The sequence below is a fragment of the Podarcis liolepis genome, assembly GCF_965112155.1.
Source record: "Podarcis liolepis genome assembly, chromosome: 2".
Classification (NCBI taxonomy): Eukaryota; Metazoa; Chordata; class Lepidosauria; order Squamata; family Lacertidae; genus Podarcis; species Podarcis liolepis.
The window spans coordinates 31005090-31026403 of NC_139555.1; the positions used below are offsets into that span (position 1 = coordinate 31005090).

The 21314-nt window shown below is 45.9% G+C and overlaps 1 protein-coding gene across 7 annotated transcripts in view; it reads left to right on the top strand.

The window, feature by feature from the left end:
* The window catches only part of CYTH1 (cytohesin 1), a 56914-nt gene that overhangs the window by 11611 nt on the left and 23989 nt on the right, over positions 1-21314 (top strand). For 2 of the 7 annotated variants that reach the window (XR_014522037.1, XR_014522038.1), the window contains exon 1: positions 11024-11223. The exons of 1 other annotated variant lie outside the window; for it this stretch is intronic. Coding sequence is in view for 3 of the 6 variants with exons in the window: in XM_083486964.1 (XP_083343090.1) it covers positions 11028-11223 (196 nt within the window). In the remaining 3 variants the exon portion in view is untranslated. Of the gene's footprint in view, positions 1-2926; positions 3254-7553; positions 7577-9521; positions 11224-19899; positions 20059-21314 lie in introns of those variants that run through there. 4 more of the 7 variants (XM_083486962.1, XM_083486965.1, XM_083486964.1 and 1 more) reach the window with 4 other exon arrangements.

The window sequence follows — 21314 nt, forward strand, 5'->3', positions numbered from 1 at the left end:
TCTGTTGATTGATCTGGCTTATACCTCTCCTGAGCACCTCCCTCTTCTCTCTCTGCTGCTTGCTATCATGGAGAGATCTTTTTTCTCAGAAACGATGGCTCATTTTTTCACAAACGGGGAGTTGCCTCTGCGTGTGTAAAAAAAAAAAATCACACCTATTTTACTTTGGGTGCTGGTTGTCAGGGTCTTGAACCCTATTAGTTTGTGGGCCAATTATTTTGCTTTGCTCTACTGTGGGTAAGAAGCAATAGAACTGGAGCCACATGCTAAGGGAATTACTTGTTTTGTTTTGTTCCTGTGCTAATAGATCCTAAAGCTTATCAAACTATTATGAAATGGGATTTCCGTAAACTTTCACTTTCCAGCAGTCTAGCATTTAGCTGCCAGAAGGAACATTATGTTGAACTTTCGATAGATGAGAAAGCTAGAGTCGTGTGTTTCCAGAAGTACTAGGGAGAACTTCCAGAGGGATAGATGTAATACATAAAAAACCCAAGAGTCGTCTGGCACCTTAAAGACTAATTGGAGGAGGGCATTCTCCCCCTTTTTGATGCACCTTACAGGCAAACAAACTTTGTTAAGATATGTTTTTATGGGCTTCATCAGATGCTTGGAGAGCGATCCTTGGTTGTTGAGTATATTCACTTATGAGTTTAAAGACAGGAAACGTAAATTTGAAATTAAATGGTAATATAATGCAGTCTGTGATAATTCAGTTAGATATTAAATTTGCAGCAGCCGTAATTGATAATCTTAGTGTTGTTGATTAAATTAACACCTGTGGAGGGAGAGGAAATCATTGTTTCCATTTGTTGCCCCCCTCCGGGAAACCCATGTCCTCACTGTGGAAAGATGTGTGGATCCAGAATTGGCCTCCACAGTCACTTATGGACTCATTGTTAAGACTGTGTTCATGGAAGACCATTTTACTCAGCTACGAGTGATCGCTGAAGAAGATGATTTTTATATGAGCAATTCCAGGTGATTAGGAGATCCAGAAAAAGAATAGTGAGGTTGAGTTTTAGTGGAAACGTATCAGATGAATATGGAAGCTTTTCTGTGTTCTCCTTTTTAAGACAGGGGACCCATGCTGTTAGCTGTCTAATGTAACCTTGTTCTTGAAGCGTTTGGCAGACAGCGCTAGCACCTGTGCACTTTCTTGCTGCCATGTCCTCCGCAGCTGGGATGTGCACCTGTGCTTGTGGAGATAAGCTTGCCAGTTCCCCTTGCGCCTTGTTTCAGCTGCTGTTCAGCTTGGTGCTGCAGGGATTCTGGCCCCATTGAAGAAGCTCTTTACGAGTCTCTTGAGACATAGGGGAGCCAGTTGTGGAATCAGAAGAAAAAACACAAGGATGTAATTAATCCTGTTTGCTGGACTGTCTGTTTCATTCTCCATGAGTTCTCACAGAAGAAATTGCACACTTATCACCTAACTGGCCTTTTATGGATTCCCCATTAGTCAGGCTCGCCACACTCCTGCCAATCTTTCCTCTGAAACTCTGGCCATCTCAGGTTTCCCTGTGTCTTCCAGAAACAGAGTCATGTCTCTTGCCTGCTCCGCAGGTTCCAAGTAGGGCTCCCAGTTCTCGACAAGAGTGCTAATCTGATATTGCTTTGCACATCCTAGGAGAAGCAGCAATAGCACCACCTTTGCCAGTGAGACTTCTCTTGCCCTGTGCAGCTGATTAGATTGGATTAGAAGTTCAAGGTGGACTGGAATGTGTTTCAACTTGAGGCTTGCGCCAGACAAGTTTTCTCTGTGACTGTGTAATAAGAGATGCAAGGAAGAAGAGTTCAAACTGAGTTTATTTGCAGAAGCACAAAAAGGATGGACCTCTTTGCAGCTTTTTGTGTCTCACCATAACCACCAGCGCAGGATAAAACACGATCTATTTTAAGACAAAAATAGTTTTGTGGAAAGCATAATGCTGTGTCAATTCTGTGACACATCAGACATTGTTTGTACTCCCTTGTGCAGACAGCAGACATGGTTTGGATTTTATGCATTACTTTTAATACATCGCCATAACTTGTTCTGTAAACTTTTGGCTTCATACTGTGTTAAAGAAACTGACTTTTAAAAAGCATGTAGAAGGGGCTGATGTGCTGCTTTGGGGACAGGTGTGTAAACCAGGCTTGTCATGATCCCCAGCAAATTAAAAGACAGCAAGTAGCCCTGTCGAAGGGAAATAGCCAGTCACTGTCTGTCTTGTCCAAGTTTGTGAGGCTGACCTTTCTGTTCTCATGGGGGCTAAAAACCTTTTAAGAGAACAGCTGAGAATTCACCAGCAGTTGCCAGGGCCTCACAGCAGCAACCAGTCTCAGCCTTTTTTGCTTTTGAAACCTTTGTAATTGGGATCCAACTGGCCAGTGCCTTCCTGCTCAGGTGGAACCAGCTTCGGAGAAAAGGGTCTTACACCTAGAGAAGTGGTCTTGAACTGCACCTACCAGCAAGATCCACATGGTGCTGCTCCCGATCCTCCTTTTTCTAGCGGGCCGGGAATCGCGCCGACTCCTTACTCTGCAACTCTTACCCTGCTGCTTCCTTGCACTTTCCATGCACATCTATGCACACATGCGTCTTTGGCACCTGCATGCGTTACATTTTCGTGCACCTTCCTTTTATGTGCTGGCCGTTGCATAGCAACCACTGGCTCACAAGATGCTTAGAGCCGTAATAATGCAGCCGGATAAAACCGACCTAAAAATACCCCTTGCCCAAACCTCTCCTGGGCAGCTGGGAGGAGTGGCCGGGGAGGAGCCAGGGGGGGCACCTTGGAAAAAGTTCCCAAACTGAATTGCCCTCTAAGTGGCTTTGTGCGTCTCTCGTCAGCTGTCCAGCGCAGCGGGAACAGTAACAATTTCCTGGCAGGGAGCTGAGATTGGCTGGACTCGGTGTGTGGGAGTCTCTGCTGCTCCTTCTGCTCCAGCCGGACTGGGGATCCCTCTCCTGCTGTGTCTCTTCCCTCCCCGCCCCCTTGCACTGTCTGGAAGAGGGGGGAAGTGGAGGCTGCTGCTTGGGAAGCCATTTGGTGTTGAGAAAGTGGGCACCCTGATGTTCCGGCCTCTGCACCCCACCTTGTGCCTGGCTCTGACCTGCTAGGCCTTTCTCACCTGCCCAAGGGCAGCACCCCTTGCCCAGTCTTGAGAGGGCGTTGCCTCAAGGGCATCATCATGGGCACTGTCAGCGAGCTCTGTGCCTCCAGTTTCCAAGCCTTCCTCTTCCCCTCCACCTTGGTAGCCACCAAGCCAGGTAGGTGCTTTATATTTTGCCTCTCCTCTCTATGTCCAGGAGTGTCTTGTGCTGATGCTGGGAGAAATGAGGTGCCAGAAGTTGGGGTGTGTGCAGTATGTATATTGTCTGTGGTGGGGCCAGGATTAGTCATCCTCTCCTATGCCCTGTCCCTTGCAAGCGAAGCCACAACAGGCATATTGCACTGGTGTCCCTCTAAGTGAAGGCTGCTGGTGAAAGGAGCAGGGGCCACAGCTTCAGTGCCTTTAGCTATGATGTTGCTTTCCTCTTGCTGAGATTTGGTGCACCGTCGTTCAGCCAAAGTGCAACCTTATCCGCTGAAGCTCAAAAAAAACACACAGGTGACTGAATTGCTTTGGAATGAGGAGCTTGGAAGAATCCATCCTGCTGATTCCTTGGCTCAGGAACCAGTCTAACCTCTGTTGTACGGGTGGAAGAAAGAGGTGGCAATTGGTTCACAGCCTTGTGTTTGGTTACAATAAGGCTGAACCCAGTTCTGTGTTTTGATCCCCTTGGCAATCTGTATTTGAATCTGAGTATGTGAGGAAACAAACTCCAGTCCATTTCACAGGCAACCTGCTCTGCTAGTTGTAAAATCATAGGATTGTGGAATTGGAAGGGACAATGAGGACCATCTAGTCCAACCCCCTGAAATGTGATACCTCAAGGACTGGCTCTCTCCATGTGAACCTACCCAAACCCTGAGATCATCCTCTGGGGCCCTACAAGTGGTCCGGGGGGGGGGTCTCAACATGAGAACGGGCCTTTTCTGTAGTGGCTCCCCATTTGTGGAATGCTCTCCCTAGGGAGGTTTGCCTGGTGCCTTCATTATGTACCTGTAGACGCCAGGCAAAAATGTTCTTCTTTAACCAGGCCTTTGGCTGATTATACCCTTTTAAATGTGTTTGTGGGAAGAGGTGAAGGGAGGAGGGTTTTAGTCGTTTTCTTCTTCTATTTATTATGTATTTTGTGTTTTTATCTTGTATTTTTATGTTGTAAACCATCCTGTGATCTACGGATGAAGGGTGGTATACAGATTTAATAAATAAATTAAAATAAACATTTTGCCCAACATGGGCCACAACCCTGAATTTAAGAGTCCCTACTCATGGAGATGTTGTCCCGGTGTTTGTATATTTTCTGAAAGAGTCACTTGTGCTGACTTTATACATGTTGAGGTGTGTGTGTTTTCCACATGTTCTTGTGAAGATTTTTTTTTATTATCTGAAGTAGGTTTTCTAAAGTGTGTGAGAGCAGATCATTGTTTTGCTGATGCCTAGCAATGGGGTTGTGGCTGTGACCTCTTTTTGACCTCCTTAGAGGAAGAGCATATGCTGTAGTTGTCCTACTTGTTGAAGTTGCATTTATATCCCGCCCTTCCTCAAGGTGGTTTACGTGGTTCATTTTCCCCTCTCTAGTTTATCCTTACAATAACCCTGTGAGGTAGGACAGACTGTAACCCAAGGTCATCCAGCAAACTTCATAGCCGAGTTGGGATTTGAACCCCGGTCCCCAGCTCTAACCACTGCATCACCTGTAATGGGTCACAAACTCTGGACTGCCGTTTGGTGTCTGCCTTGTGGAGTATGATGAATGGAAAGGACTGTGTTACACAAAGGCGGCTGCTGAGGCCTTAGGCCAATTCCATTCTCAACCCCATTTTCACATTAAAAAACACACACCCTATGAGCTGCCTTACTGGAGGAAGAACCTGACTAAGGCAGCTTACAGTAAAATCTGTTCCATACAGTAAAATAGCAAAACAAACTGAACAGAGCCAGCAGCAAAATCGGGTAACCCTGGGAGGGGTTTTGAGGGAGGGGTGCGTTTCTAGACCTGCATACTGAATGCAACAGTCATGCAACTGTTAAGCCAACTACAGTTTTCACCAGTATGGAAAACTGACAATGGGCAAAATTTCACCTGTGGAATGAATGTCTGCCCGTTGCACAGAGCCTCTACTAAAGAAAGATTAGCAAGCTTACTATGTATGGGCACTTGATGAGACGGGCTTGTTTTCTGTCTCTTCTTCCTTGCTGTGTGACAACAGGATGGGTGGAGGGTACTGATTTGTCTGATGAGGGTTTGTGGTTTTAGGTTGGCGGGGAGTCTGGCAGGCCAGATAGAATGATCCAGGATTAAAGCTACTTCACAGTATGAGACTGTTGGTTCAGGTACAGAGAGAATATAGCAGCCTTAGCACTGAAGCCTGTAACATTGAGTTCTCCAGTTCATTGGCTCAGCCCCAGGTTCTGTTATTCCTTGCATTCTGGTATTGAAAGTTTTGCTGTAGAGTTCTTGGACCCAGGGCTTAGTTCTTGTGAGTTCAGTCTAGGGACCTGCAGCTGTAAAGGACAACTAATAGAGTACAGTGGTACCTCGGGTTAAGTACTTAATTCGTTCCGGAGGTCTGTTCTTAACCTGAAACTGTTCTTAACCTGAAGCACCACTTTAGCTAATGGGGCCTCCTGCTGCCACTGTGCCGCCAGAGCACGATTTCTGTTCTCATCCTGAAGCAAAGTTCTTAACCCGAGGTACTATTTCTGGTTTAGCGGAGTCTGTAACCTGAAGCGTATGTAAACTGAATCGTATGTAACCCGAGGTACCACTGTATCTGGTATCTTCCCAACAATTTTCAGAACCTGATTTTCCCCTTTTAAAAAGAGAACAAGTTTCTGCCCCCTAGTATTTATGAAAGGCAGTGTGAATACATGGATGGATTTTTCATAAAACCTAGCCAGGGAATATGGCTGTTTCAGACCTTTCCCATCACCCCAGTCCTTGTTATTTCTTGGGTCAACAAATCTCGTTTCGCTGTTTCCCTTGTTCAGTCTGACATAGGGTTGGTACACTGGTCAGTGGATTGCCTATTTATTTGACCATTGTCATATATGTTTGAATATTCCATGAAGGCAAGAATACCACTGCTTAGGTGGCAGATTTGCATTTTATTTCATTATGGGTTTCACTTCTTGATGAGGACTGCTTACCTCAGTAGTGGTCAAAGGCAAGCCTAGCAACATAGAAAACATTTTCCTACCAACCCCCTGCTACAATTGCAGCTATCTCCAAACAGGAATGCAAGTTGTTTTCATTGGCAAAGTTTGTTATTTTAATTGCATTGTAAAACAGAACAAGCAGCAATTGTAAGCTGACCCTGGAGTTTTAGGATAAAAAACGAAGAATAATTTTTCATTGACTTGTTCACATGTATAGAAACCATACTTTGCATTAATTCATTAGCAGCCTAACATTTTGGGGGTGGGAAGTTCAAAAACACATAGTCAAAAATCCTTGGTAGTCTACTGCATGTCACTTAGACGTACCAGTAGATCTCAGTTTAGCTTCTGTCTAGTACTGCTCCAGATGTTGTCCACCTGCAACTTCCAGCAGACCCAGGCAACATGGCAGTGGTCGGGAATGATGGGAGTTGCAGTCCAGCATTGTCTGGATGGGCATCATGTTTATTCTGGCCTCAGAACTTGGGGTTTAGGTTAAAGATTTTGAGGCTTATTTTTTAGCAAAACAAACCAAGGTGAAATCGCTTGGTCTAGAAGATACCATATGTAGGTGTGCAGAACAGGGTGTTAATTCCTGTTGCTTCACAGTGAATTTCCTAAAATACAAAATGTGGAAAGTGAAATCGCATACTAGACTAGTGACTAAAGCATGGTGGGTGAGCTTGTAAAGCCATGCAGAACTCTACAGGTGAGGAAGACAGCTAAATTGTGGAGGGCAGAAAGCTTGGGGTCTAGTTCCCTTTTTCTTCTTCTGCCTTATGAAGTATCCTGTGCGAAAAGGCATACACCTCCACTCCCACAAAAAGATAGATCCATTCTTCTTAGGCATTCTTTTGTAGGACCAAAGTATCAACAGCTGCTTGAATTTCTACCATGCAGCCTGGCAGTAGGATAGATATTGCAGAGTAATGGCTGGCAGCCTGCAAGCTCTTGCCAAACTGGGAGAGGAATTCTGCCATCGCCCAGTGGCTTACAAACAGGGCACAGCTGCAGTTTGTCATGAAGTATGTGAGGGGGAACCCAAGGGGCTGGTTGTGTTGTTCTCCCCACCTCTTCAGACGTTGGGGAGAGCCGTTTCCCATATGGCTGCTAGCTCCATCCCCAACAGTCAAACAGAAGGGGATTCTGCCTTGGCAGGAGGTGGGAGGGGGAAACGGAAGCCAGATGGTGTCCATGGAAACGAGGCCTGTACTCTGCACAGCCAGGTGGCTCCAGGCAAAGCATGGCTGGGGCTGTTGTTATGCCTCAGCTGTGAGTGAAGAGGAGTGGGGTGATGGGCCCTGTGTGTGTCTGCCTCTTAAAAGTGAGGAATTGGTTGCACTTCTGCAAAAATAATGGGCCTGGCAGACTTAGAAATGGAGCCCCTTTCCTGGCAGCACTGAAGTCTTACCGTATCTGATGCAGCAATGAGAGGCGACTGTCATTAGGAAAACAGGATGTGGTCGCAAAAGCAGCTGAGAGCAGGAACTTCTTGTGGTGCCTTGAACCCGTTTGTGCCTGGCAACTTGGAGGAGACAGGCAAAAGTTTGTTGGCAGCCGGATCTTGTCAGACGCTATTTAAACTAGAGGAGCACTCCAAAGTTTCTTAATCTAGAAACAACTTTACAAAAGCCATTGTACCCTCTCTCCCTAGCTAGACCAGGTCTTTCAGCTCAAATGCCACATTCCCTCAGGGGCAGGCTGCATGCTGGTAGTAGGCAGGAACAGAGGCGGATGTGGGCATCTCCAGAGGCAAAGCTGGGTAGGGCTGTGGATGTGAATTTTCCCTTTGTATGGGACTCCGCGCTAAAGCCGGAGGTTTTTATGCACAGGTATCTCTGGCCATGCTAGTATTACCACAGTGGAGGACAGCTTCCAGTCAGGCAAAACCACTCCAGGCTGATGTAGAGCAGGGGTCCCAAACTGTGACCTTTGAATCACTGGTGGTCCGTGAGCTTCATCCAAGTGGTCTGCAGCATTTCTGTGGATATGTGGTTGAAGATGGCAGGTGGCAAGTCCAACGCGTTAAATACTCCTATTGATTTTTAACAGCTTTTTTATTGCTCCTTTTATTATAATATTGTATTTTATTGCATTGCAATTTGAATTCTATGAAATGCAGTAAAATACAGTGTGTAAGAAATAAAAGAAGCACTAGAAATACAATTGCTACAGCAGGCAGGAAAGTCAGTAAGTGGGCCACCAAGACCCCCGTATCCTGTGTGGGATATAAATAGGGAACCACTGCTGCAGAGTGTGGCCAGTGACGTGTGTGGTCTGGGAGAAACCTGATGAGGGATGGATAAAGAGGCCCAGAAAGCCACATTTGTCCCCCTCCACCGTGGACTGAAATACCCCTACCCTTCCTCTAGGCATACAGATTAGGTCCCCAACTGCACTGTACATTTAAAGCGGGATCATACCACTTTATACAGTCGTGGCTTCCCCCAAGAATCCTGGCAACTGTAGTTGAGGGTGCTGAGAGTTGTTAAGAGGGCCCTATTCCCCTTACAGAGCTATAGTCCTCAGAGTAGAGGTTTAACAGTCAATCCCTCTTCCCAGGAAACCAAAAGGTTTACTCATTAACTTCTGATTTGATTCTTGAACTGCCTGGGAGCAACTTTTTGAACGGCTCTACAGCTGTGTATGATTTCCTCAGCTACAGTTTGACCACTTCTGGTTTGCAACTGCGTTTGGGGAGGTGTGTGTCTTACAAAGCTTCGTTCCAGCCAGCCCTATCGTGTGGAGTGAACTGGATGAAGTTTTTGGGCAGATTGGGAATGTGAAGATGTGTGAATAAATCAGCAATGATGGAGAAGACTTGGAGCATCACCATGTCCCTCCTTTCTAAGGCCCTCAGGGAGAAAATGCGTTATTGTGCGTTGGGAATCTATGCATTTGCTTGACTTACTAATTGGCACCCTATTGAGCCAGGGCTTTCCCACCTATTCTTTTAGTCTAGGTGCCCTCCTGTCTGCCTTTGGGCAGCTGTCTGGGTATGATGCTTTCTTTTAAAATGTAAAATCTGGGACTTGCCCAGCAAAAATTGCAGGGTGATTTTACAGTGATTCACATATGTGCTCAGATGCAGCTTGCAGAAGCCCTAGAGTGCAAGGAGTAAGCTGCAGTCATATAGTTACTGGACCATAAATGTGTGTAATTGCTTTTTGCAGTCTGGGGTAGAGGTGGTAGCAGAGAGATTATTTGTAATGGTTCATGAGTTTGTTTTCAGGAAGGAGTTCTCTCTGCAGTCCTCTACTGGCTTGATGGGTTAAAATACAAATGTGACCCCTGCTTGGACCAATGCCTTTTTATTATCAGCAGAGGGCAGCACATGGCCAGTTCTTATCTGTGTTGTTCTGTTACACACTTCCCCACATCTTACAGTGCATTTTCGGTGCTGAAAAAGTGTGCATGCAAATACAAGCGTCATGGGGGTGGTGTGTGTGAGTGAACTGAAAAGCATTGAAAAAGTGTGCATTTTACACAACAGTGTGAATTTTACGCATACGGTGTTCACAAAAATGTGTGCAAATGTGTCCAACAGACCTATGAATGCCAGTGAGGCCTAAACTGGATGGAATTAGCTGCCCTTTACTTTAACTTGGGTTTGAATAGCAAGTTACTAGCCATTCTGCAAGGCAGTGGTTCCTGATTTCCATGGACCACTTGAAGTTGGTTGAGGGTCTTGGGTAGACCACTTCAAGATTTTTCTACCTGTTGTAGCAATTGTAATGTGCTGTGCTAGATTCTGTCATGTCACATGTTCATTCCCAGTAATGTTCTTACCCTTGCAATCGTCTGTACTGTAATGCTTTTCTGCTTTTGTTTGAAAAGAAAACACACACACACACACACACACACACACACACACACATATATATATATATATATATATGTGCTGTGCTGGATGCTGCATGGTTTTTAATTATATTTTTATTGCTCCTTTCATTTCTTATGTATTGTGTTTTACAGCATTTTGAAGAATTCAAATTGTAATACAATAGAACGCAACGTAAAAATAAAAGAAGCAGTAAAAATACAATTTAAAATATGTCAGAATATTTTATGTGATGGATTTGCTGCCTCCCATCCTCAGCCACAAATCCAGACACAGTGCAGACTACCTGAACGAAGCTCATGGACTTCAGTTTGGGAGCCCCTGTTTTGAATAAATGTCATTCAAAACAAAACACCACATCCCACAAATGAAGAATAGTTACCATGCTGGGGCATGTTGAATTTTTAAAGTTTCAAATTCCAAAAGTGAGGGGTGCTAAAAAATTGTAACAATGACCTGAGGATTCAAAAGCTGTTTTCAGGAACGACTGGGCCTGTGGATGGTTTAATAACAGTTCTCCTGGTAGACTAAAAGCATTTATAACATGCTTTTCTTCACTGCATTAATAACCCACTTTTTCAAGGTGGCACACTTCGTGGTTCTTCTCTCCTCTGCCAGCAAGCTTCAAGGGGCTGCACAGAAATTTCAGCCAGTCTTTTCTCAGCCCTAGTCTTGACACAGTGGACCACACTGGCTCTGCACTCTAATGTGCGTAATAGTTTGTGATTCCCCACCCTTTGCTGCAGGCTTGGGAGGGGATCTTTCTGCTATCCCACCCCGCACAGATCATGCCAGCTAGTGTTTACATCCGTCAAGCTGTAGTTTCCTCCTTGCCTCCAGAGCATGAGGGGGTTAACGGCCCTCCAGAGGCTGAGGGATCAGCACAGGAACAGGGCGTTGCTGGTTATCTCAGTTACGCCAGGCCAGGACTGTAATGACGCCTATCCTCCAAGGCAAGGGCCGCCCATTGGCTGGGACAAGACTTGACTCATTCCAGGAAGCCGCAGCCAGACAGCAAGTCAGACTCAGGTGTCTACCCAGCCGAACAGCACGTAACTGTGGAACGGACAGAGACAGTGGTCTGCAAGATCTCTCTGCTGCTGGCAGCATGGTGCTCAGGATGGAGAACGGTGAGAGCGGCACAGGGTGGGGAACTCCCGGGCCCCCTCTTTGGGTGGTTGGTTGGGCGAGTTGTGTTTAGTGGTGGCGACCGCTAAAGGCTTCATTTGTGGGGAGCCATGGTCAAGTTGGATGTTGTACAGAAGTACGCACCTTCCTCTTCCATTAAACCTTTTAAAACTGAGATCTTTCCCAACCTGCATCTGTATTGGAATTGTTTTAAAATAAGTTTTTGTTGTTTTATCTCTCACCGTGTTCTCCTCTGGGAGTGAGTCCGGAATATAACTTTAATAAATATATAAACATGGGGTGAGTTCTTCAGAACGTGGCCTTCCATGTTGCAGTGATAACTGACTAGTGTTCTGATCAGTGCTGTTTTTCTAGAAAAAGGGGTGCCGGAACTCAGCAGGAACACCTCCCTCGATCTCTTGGAATGGCTATGGCCCCCACCTGAGAGGTGCTGGAACTGAGTTCTGGCGAGTTCAGCTGAAAAAAAGCCCTGGTTCTGATAATACTAGTGAGAGTTGAAGAGTGCTTTGAGCTCCTGGCTCACTAGGAGCACATCCCATGAAGATATGCTGCCCTGGGGGGCGGTGGGGCGGTGGAATTGCACTGGAATATGGGACAAGCAGTTACAGTAAGCAATGCCAGGTAGGCTTACTCCTGTAGGGCCACTGCTGTGGCCTAGATACTTGAGGGGTTTTTTTTGGTGAAGTGCCCTATTCCTGCTCTCAGCCGGGAGAGGCCCAGTCTCGCTGTACTTGAAAAGCAGGAGTTTCTGTTGGCAGCGCCCTGAGTGGCATGCTCCGGCATGCGTCTCTCCCAAAATACCTCTCCTGTGCTTTTCAGTTCCGCTTCAGCCCTTGGGCACCAGGGAGGGTGCTGGGAGAAAAGCACGTGGATTTAATGAGGCAATAGGCTGCTTCCTACGCACTTAGGGCAGGGCTTCTCTACTTTCCCTGGGCACCAACTTGAGAGCAAGAGTGTTTAACATGGCTGTCCCTGAGCCACATGTGGATCCAGATGAGTGGGAAACGTGTTTGGAGAGAGGGTTGAACATGTTGCCCAGTCATTCTCTCTCTCTCTCTCTCTCTCTCTCTCTCTCTCTCTCTCTCTCACACACACACACACACACACACACACACACACACGACCAATCAGATACAGGTGGCCACCATTTTGTGTGTGTCTGATTGATGCACAACAGCTGACACGTGCGCTGCTTTTGGCCCCAGAAGGGGGCGGAATGAGTTTACGCACAACCGCTGATGCGCACAATGACCTGGAACACAATCCACACACAAATGGGGAGTTCCCCGTTTTGTCAAATAATCGTCAAGTGTGTTTTTAAAAGACCTTTAACTTTGAGAATGAAATCCACCAAAGCTTTAAAAATAAACAAGTACAGCCAGGGAATCTCCAGGTGAGACCTGGAGAGACTCTTGTTTTAAACGCTGGAGAAACCCAGTCACTGTAAATACTTCTAAGCTAGGTAGACCAATGGTCCTGCTTGATAGAAGGCATCTTCCTATGTCCTAATGAAGTGGTCAATTGACCATTCAGTTATAATGTTTTCCTGGTCAACTGATGAACCCTTAGAGCAGGCATTTGGCCCTCCAGCTGTTTTGGGACTACAATTCCCATCATCCCTGACCACTGGTCCTGTATGCTAGGGATGATGGGAGTTGTAGTCCCAAAACAGCTGGAGGGCCATGCCTGCCTTAGGGTGACCATGAGCCCTGGGAAATAGTTTCCTTCTAAGCTTGGAGCTCAACATAACTCTGAGCCCATGCAAGTCCAAAGAAGAAATCCTTTCCTAGCGTGGGACTGAGTTTGCTCACTTGTTTTTATTGCAACACTATTAGTGTTCTTCCAACTTAGTCTTGTGGCTTCTCTCCTATCCCAAACTTTCTCTCTTGAGTAATTCAGTCTGGATTTTTTACATCATCAGATAAGGGCTCTTCCAGCAGAGCATGGATTTTTTTAAAAATGAAATAGATCTTTTTTGGTTTATCAAAGAGTGGGCCACTTATTTGGTGTGGGTGTGGAGTCTAGAAGTGCAATTTAGAGCCAAATCAATCAGTCTTGGAACAGCAACATGCATTTCCACCTTTGCTGGCCAGCTTGCTTATGGCAAGGGGTCTCTGCCTGCGTTCTGTGCAATGTGGAGCCTCCCTCACTTCTGGCTTAGTCTTTACCTTGACAGCTGCTCTCCATGTAGCATGGCGCTTTAGGACTCCGGTTTCCTCTTGGGGTGCATTTACCTGGCCATGCACACTCTTCCCACGCTGCCTGAAACTGACGAGACCAGTGTGCACTCAATGATGGGTGAAAGGCAGCGGTCCCAAACATTGCGGCAGTGTCTCTTGCATTAACATCAGCAGTGCTTTTGTCTCCTCTGCAGTGAAGAGTGAGCATTGAGGATTTGCCCAATAGCCATTGGGATTTGTGGTTCTACTGAATCAAGGCACTTAGGAATGACTCGTTTTCTACATTTCATTCACCCTTAAAACAACAACCACAATGCAAATTATAGTCCAGTAAGCAAAGGCCTTTTTTATAATGGGTCTTTTACTGGTCACAGAGTATGTTTCACAATCTGCGGCAAAGATCCTAACTTGCACTTTCTAAGCCCCTAGCCTTTATTAAATGCTGACTTTTTGCTTTCAAGACCCATGTGAGTTTACCTTGGGCATTGGTTTAAGGAACTCTTTGCATCTGATGGCCTCTATAAGTACCTTTTTTTCTGTGGTGATGAATCCCATCAGTTCTCTTTCTTGGAGCTTTTACAGTGATGCTGCCAGCAGTGTTTAGTCCTTGGCATTGCAGAAGCTCACCTGAAGCCTACAGATCTGGCACATTTGTTGAGCTGCAAGGTTACTTGTCCATGTGTGAGTTGTGGGGATGTTTAGAGCCACCCACAATGTGAAACATCTGATAACTTTATATGCTGCCGCTGCTTTAGACTTCCCACAGAGGATGTAGTCTTCTTGCCTGAGTATATGGTGTTACTTGCTTGTGGAGCCTTTGAGTGGGATTCATTTAATGAGCCCCATCAGCAGAAGCCCTGCACAATAACTTCTGCTTGGGGCTTTCCTTCCTTTCCTCCCCCCCCCGCCCCCGTCCCCTGAAATTGGCTCAGGGGAGCAAGAAAACCCCTGGAACAGCACACAGGGGGAGGAGAAGGGGGACTCGTTCCACCTGGCAAGTTAAAATGCTTGCCCAGATGTTACATGAGTGGTATTCAATGCTAGCCCTACTCAGAGTAGACCCATTACACTTAATGGGCATGACTAACATAGGTTTGTTAATTTTAAAGGTTTTACTCTGAGTAGTTGACTTAGTTGAGCATAATCCTTTATCTTTGTTAGCAAGGAGCCCAAGTGCAACGTTGGGCAAGTGTGGGCATCATGTCATGAAGCTGGTGCTGAGTAGCGTCTGTGATTACAGGGAGAAGGATATAAATCCCTCTCTGCCATGATAGGATTTCTGTGGGTGGAATCTCACAGTTGCTTACCATGAACCAGTTGCCAAAACCCTTGAAGCCAGGAGGCAAATGTGGCACATGGATTCCCTGTGGTGCCTACTATGGGGTTTTTTGTGCATAAGGGTGTGTGTGCAACACCCTGTTTTGGTTTTGGAACAAGTTATCCCTCCTCCTCAGAATATGTTGTGTTGCTTTTTGGTGCCAAGCCAATTATCTGCAAGGAGCCACACAGGAATTGTTAGTAAAACACCCTTGCCTTCTGTAGTGAGGGTTGCTGCTTCCTTGCGAGCAAATTTACTGTGCAACTTAAAATGGCAGGCTGCAGAACATCCCACTGCATGGATCTGTTCCCACAAGATGTGTGTCATTTGCAGCCTTCATCTTAATGTCTGCTTAAGCCTTGCTAGGAAGTGAACCTTTCTTCAGCTTCCCAGTAACGGTACCCAGAAATGGAGCGCTCATTGAAGGAACCTGCCTTGAGGAGAACTTCTGGAGCAAACATACCTGTTGAGTGGTGCACTATAGAAAGGGCTTGTCTCCATGCCTTGTCAGGTGCATTTCTCCCACCCTTACAAGCTCTGCTGTTGTAAGGGATAGATACTGAGTTTGGGGGGAAGTCCTTAATGGACTGCCTTGCCTTGCTTCTTGTGGCGAATGCCAGAGGATAACTGGCTCTTGTGGCCTTAAATTAGATTGTCCAACCTGGTGCCATCCAGATCATTTGGACTAGAACTCCCATCAGCCCCAGCCAACATCTGAGTGGGGGAAGCTGCTGGAAATTTACAGGATAACTTGTGGGGTGCCATCTTATCCTTGCTCCCAGTCTGTGATATGAGTTTAACTGCCTTGGCTCCACTGGGTCTTATGGTGTCAAGGCAATAATTTCTTATGAGCGACCAGAGTAAGAGCAGGGGGAGAGACAAGGGTGTCAAGTCAAGCTTCCACCACCCTGCAGGCACCTGATGATGTAACAGGGAGAGTAATCCTAAGGGTTAAATTTCTTGCGCACACATGCAGGAAACTGATGGTATCTGGAATTTCTCGTAACCTCAGCCACTGCCTTTAGTACACACGAGATCTCCTGGGATTGGACACTTGGCATTCATGAGTCCTGTTCTATAGTTTCACTGCCTTAGGGCAGGAGAGTTCCCTACCCTCACTTGACTTTGTGTGGATGAGGGGAGATCATGGAATTTCTGTTGCATGTTTGTTTCTTTCCCTTATAAACCCATCAGTGTGTGTGGTGGTTTACAGAGTACAAGAAGACAAGTCCTTTGTCTCAAGGATCCTACAGTAAAAAGAGAGAGAGAGAGGATACAAGAGAAGGGGAGGCAGGGGGTAAACAGGGGAAATAATGTAGAGTTGTACATTTCACTTGCTACAGGTTTAACTGCGGCACGCCCACATTAAATATGTTGATTATGACATTCAAGTTGTGATACAATAAAATGCAATATAAGAAATAAAAGAAGCAATAGAAATGCAGTTAAAAATCATACAGCATCTAGCGCAGTGCATCGCAATTGTTACAACAGGCAGAAAAATCATTGTGGTTCCCTGGGACCCTTGGCAATTTCCATTTGGTTGTTGAGGGTGGAGAGTAGTGCCAGATTACCAAATAGGCAGAGTAGGGACTAGCCTATGGGCCCTGCGACAACAGATCAAAATAATATTGGTTTGATCTTGAAAGAAGATTACAAAAACGTCTCGGGAGATCATTTGAGAGGGAGCCCCCAATATTTCGACTTCCTAGGGGCCTCCACAGGGTTTAATCTGGCACTGGTAGAGAGAAGTTTGGGAACCACTGGACTGCATCACACTGACTGGTGGTGGCTCTCCAGGATTTCAGATAGGAGTCTTTCCCCAGCCTGCCAGAAGATGCCAAGTCCTTTTATATGCAATGCAGTTGTTCTACCACTGAGCCTTGTCTTTTCCTTTGGTGTGCTGGTAAAAATACTGTGTTTTCTGTGATGAGCTGCAGGATACAAATGGCTTGCCATGTGCTGAGTTTTAAGAGGCAGCCACATGGAATTGGCCACATGTTCCTCTTGCTTGTTCTCCATTGTTGCCTGCTGTTGTGGGCTGCCTTGTGGATCTTGCCATGCATCAGTGGAATCACAAAGTGTCACTGACAAGGACACTGGTTCTTGAAGACGCTGTCATATCTTGTTAGCTAAGTTGTATTTATGTAGCCGTGATTTGGGGAGTGGGATGAATCAAACCTTGTTTTCAAGGTTTGTGGGGAGGGATGCCCTTGTGTATGCAAGGGGGCAGTGGGGAGAGAAGTGCTTGTTATGAAGATGCGGCACCAGGAGGGTCTGTGGTTTTTAAACTTCCCGGATTACATTGAAGAGATTTCAGATTCCAGTCCAGGGCTTCAGGGGATAAATCAAAGGAACAAAAAAAACCCCTTTTAGGGTTCAGAACCTGAATCTGCAACTAGGATTAGGAAAGAGGTTCAAGCAATGCCAGAAGCAGAAGTCACAGATACTTGTATGTACCGTAGGTCTGGTGTCACAACAGGATGGAACCGATCTTGGGAACATAATCTGAATGCGTTGCATCTTGGGACAGTTTGCTCTTAGGGCATTTAGGAGGAGGAGAGGCCTTTTGAGAAATTGCTCCACTGAGGTACTCCATACCCATTTGCTGGGGAGTAAGACTTACTGAACTTTGCAGTACTTAACTTCTGAACACACTTGCATAAGTCTGTGCTGTTGCTGTGAGCTTAGGATAATGGAGATTTCGCATCTGCTAGGGAAGCTTGTGCTGGGAGAGCCTGAAGGAAGTGCTACCTTAGATGCACCAAACCAGGCCTTAGAAGAGGTGGCATAAAAGTGAGGGATGTGTCAGAAGGACCCCGAGCTCTCAGACTTTGCGTGAAGAAGCTCCTCTAGAGGAAGGATGGGGAAATGGTGACTCTCCAGATGTTGCTGGACTGCAACTCCCTTTGGACCCCTCCAGTCACACATCATTGCTTCTCCACTGCTGCTCCAGGGAGTTTGGTCTGAAATGGAGGAGAAAATGGAAAAGTGGAACAAATCTAATGGGACTGCCAGTGCTGAATTCTAATGGGGCTTTCTCAAAGCGGAACTCCATTACTAGTGAGTCTGTAGGCTTTCTAGCTCACTAAGCTGCAGGAAAGTACTGAATTTGAAAACACATGGGCAAGCATCAAAGTGCATGGAAGTTATTTTCTTGCAATGAGAATCTGAAGAGTTTAGCACAGCATTCTAAATCTTTTGGGGGCATAAACACCACACCTGAAAGCTCCACCCCAAAATCAATTTTCCAGATTCAGTGCTGTCATTCTCTATTTTGAAAAATGTGACTTTCAACCTTACTTTGGTGCTATGTTTCCTAGAATGAACAGAATAGGAATTACTATTTGGCAACTTTTCAAACACAGCAACTCCAGGTCAACAAGAAAATAAGCATGTGACTATAGCTAAATATAATGAAGTGGCCATGAATGTGAAATTAAAAAAACAACCTAAAATGCCACACAGCTGAACCCACATTTACCTGTGATGAGGGGTCTTTCCCCTTAGTTCTCAACCCCCTCTGAAAAGTCCATGCCCTCTCTGAAAATTCACACCCCCCCCCATTTCAATCCCTATGCTTGCAGACTCTCATAAGCAAGGTTAGGGCATTAGGGTGTGTCATTTTAGGGGGTGAAACTTAATTTCTGCAAATTTGGGGGGGGTTCCTTAAAAATATGGTTTTGTGTATGAGGAATTCAAATCTACTATTTTTGTGATCGGGCAACATTTAGCTTGTTAAGTCTACATTTGATGAAGAAGCACATGAACTGCTTTTGGAAAACCAAATAATTTTAATTTTACCTTATACAAATATTAGGTAATGCTTAATAATAATAAATATTGTATAATAGTATTGATATTAATATTACTACTTGGCAATCATTTTAATGATTTCTACGCAATTTTACATGCATTTACTTATCAAGCAGAACTAAATTATATTAATTTAACCAAAATATGTTTTGAATTCCCAAGTCATGTTACAACTTTTTAGCATCTCCACCTGAAACTTGAAAAATTCAACATGCCCTGCTAAGACATGGGGGATTGTGAGGATTAAGAAGAAAGGGATGTTGTTGTGGAGGAGCATATTTTCCTTCAAACAGGCAGTGGATGATGATGGTACACTGGTCTCCTTCTGGCATGGAGAAGAGCAGTTGTGCTGCTGGGCAGTCAGGGCTTTGAAAGAGAACACCTATAAAGTGTTAATGAATTTTCACAAGTACTAAGGAAACCACCTGGTATAATTAAGAATGGGAATGATAAAATGCCTGGCTGTGTAGCACATTTAACAAGTCGCTACCACAAAAGCAGATTGGATGTCTGATCAGCAGAAAACTTGCCCAAAACTTCAGAGAAGGCATCTCTCATTAAGGCAGAATGCAAGGCGAGGAAGTAATGTCGTCTGGTATAAAAGCACATACTATGAAGGATGAAGGTAGGAACAAGTAATGCAGGGGCATCCTTTAAATAGAATGAAAATTAAAGCAGATGAAGTTGATGCAACCTTAAATTTACAAAACTTAACAAGAAACAAGTTTAGCTTAAATAACCTTAATTTATAGGAAACTAAGATCAGATTTCACCATGCCATGGGTAAAAGCTGAATTCTCCAATATTTAAGTCTGTGGTATCAGAAACCTCTGTCTGTGTGTGTGTGCGCGCGCCTAAGATTAAACACCTATTCAGCTGCATTAAACTATGAGAGTGTGCATGTTGTGATGCACTTGTTTTTGGCATGCTTGACAATGAGAGAAACAATGAATTGCTTCTGAGTGAGGCGCTAAGAATAACATCTGTGTGGCTGCAACTTTTGCATCTGTTTTAGGGTCCTCAGAAGACGAGAAAGGCAGTAAGGGAAAAAGACGCATCTTCCTTAGAAGCTGAACAGCATTTCCTCCTTGAGCATGTAATTCTGCTAGAAACTCATAATATCACACCCAGATATGTGTGTGTGTGTGTGTGTGTGTGTGTGTGTGTGTGACTGCTTCTGATACTCATATTTCAATGTATTTGCTGCTTGCTCTCACTTTGTGTGCAAATGTCCTGCACACATGCCCTCCCTGTGCTGCAGCCTGGACAGGCAGGGGTTAATCCCCAGGCCTCGGCAGGTGGGCGGGGTTCCAAAGCTGTCATCCTCCATGGAAAGCAGCACGAGCAGAGGAGCTCAGCTGAGCAGAATGAGAGGAGGCCGAGACACAGCCCCTTCTCCTTGACAGGGCTGGGCTCCCCAGCACATGGGCTACTAGCGCACTGATGGTGTGTCACAGGGCTTACTTTGACAGTGGGCAAAAAGAGCTGGGCGGCAGCCTGGGGTAAGTCTCTCCCCCTCCTCTCCCTCTCTCACCCTGTGTATTATGTTTGCAAAGGGGAATTCTCTGCTCCTGTTTGCCCCCCCCCCGTCTTGTGTGCTGCTTGGTCCCTCATGGCTGCATTTGGTGCCATGTGCCAGTGCCTTTTCCATGCCGAGCACCATGTGCCTGGCCTTTCTGTCATAGCCATGCCTGGTGCTGCACTTCTTTCTGCCCCGTCCACCAGCATGCTGTGCTTCCCCTGCCTGCCCGTTTTCTGGCTCCCCAGCAGATTATTCCAGGCATGGAGGGGAGGGGGGAGGCACTGTGTGTTGTTGCTCCTCCCTTCCTTTGGGCCCATGTTTATGCACAGACTGGATTTTCCCAAAGTGTCTGCAGGAGAGGAGGGAAGAGAGTGATTTCACCAGGGTGGGAATGCCATGTTTCTACTCCGGGGCTGTTTAAGTCAAGGGCCCCTAACTGAAAGGTGTACAGAAGTGGCTGATATTGGGTGGGGGTAGATGCCACCACCAGGGCTGCCATTGCCCTGCTCAGAGAGTAGATAGGCACTAAGAAAGGGGAAAGGCTGCTTAGAGTGGTGGCTGTCAAAGGGGGGCAGTCTATGTTGGCAGCCAGCCAAGTGTGTGAATTGGTGGGTGGGCATTAAGAGCCCAAGGGGCAAAGAGAGTCCCTCTTGTGGGTCAAGCAGCCGGTGGACCTGGAAAAAACAAGAAATTAGAAGCTCAAGCTTCTAATTTTTTTGGTGGGGTGAGGAGGGGAGGAAGAGGGGGAGTTGGCCCTGAAAGAGCACACAAATGAGAAGGATAGAAGTAACCCACTAACATCCTTGTCTTAGAATAATGTTAGTGTGATTCTGCTTACTGTTTCCTGTTTCGACACATCCCCCTGTGGTAGGGGGTGTAGAGGACAGCACTGTCTCTGGGAGTTGAGTAGGACTCCCATTGGGGCTGACATATAGGGCAAGGGGGTTCCTTCAAGCTAGGGTTTCCCGTTCTTGCAGACCAAAGCTCTCTTCAGACTGAGCTCAGATGCATTTGACCCACAGGTGGGGTAGAACTGCACTCTTACTTGCAACCCAGACAACAGCATTGGATGAAAGCAAAGCAGGCCGTTTCATAAAATATATAAAATAAACACAATTCACACTAAAAGCATGTTTTGAGAATTTTGCACCAGTCTTTGCTTGTTTTCCTCTTCTCCATCCCGCTCCCCCTTCCCTTCTTTCTTTTTGCACCATGCCTTTTTAGACCGTAAGCCGG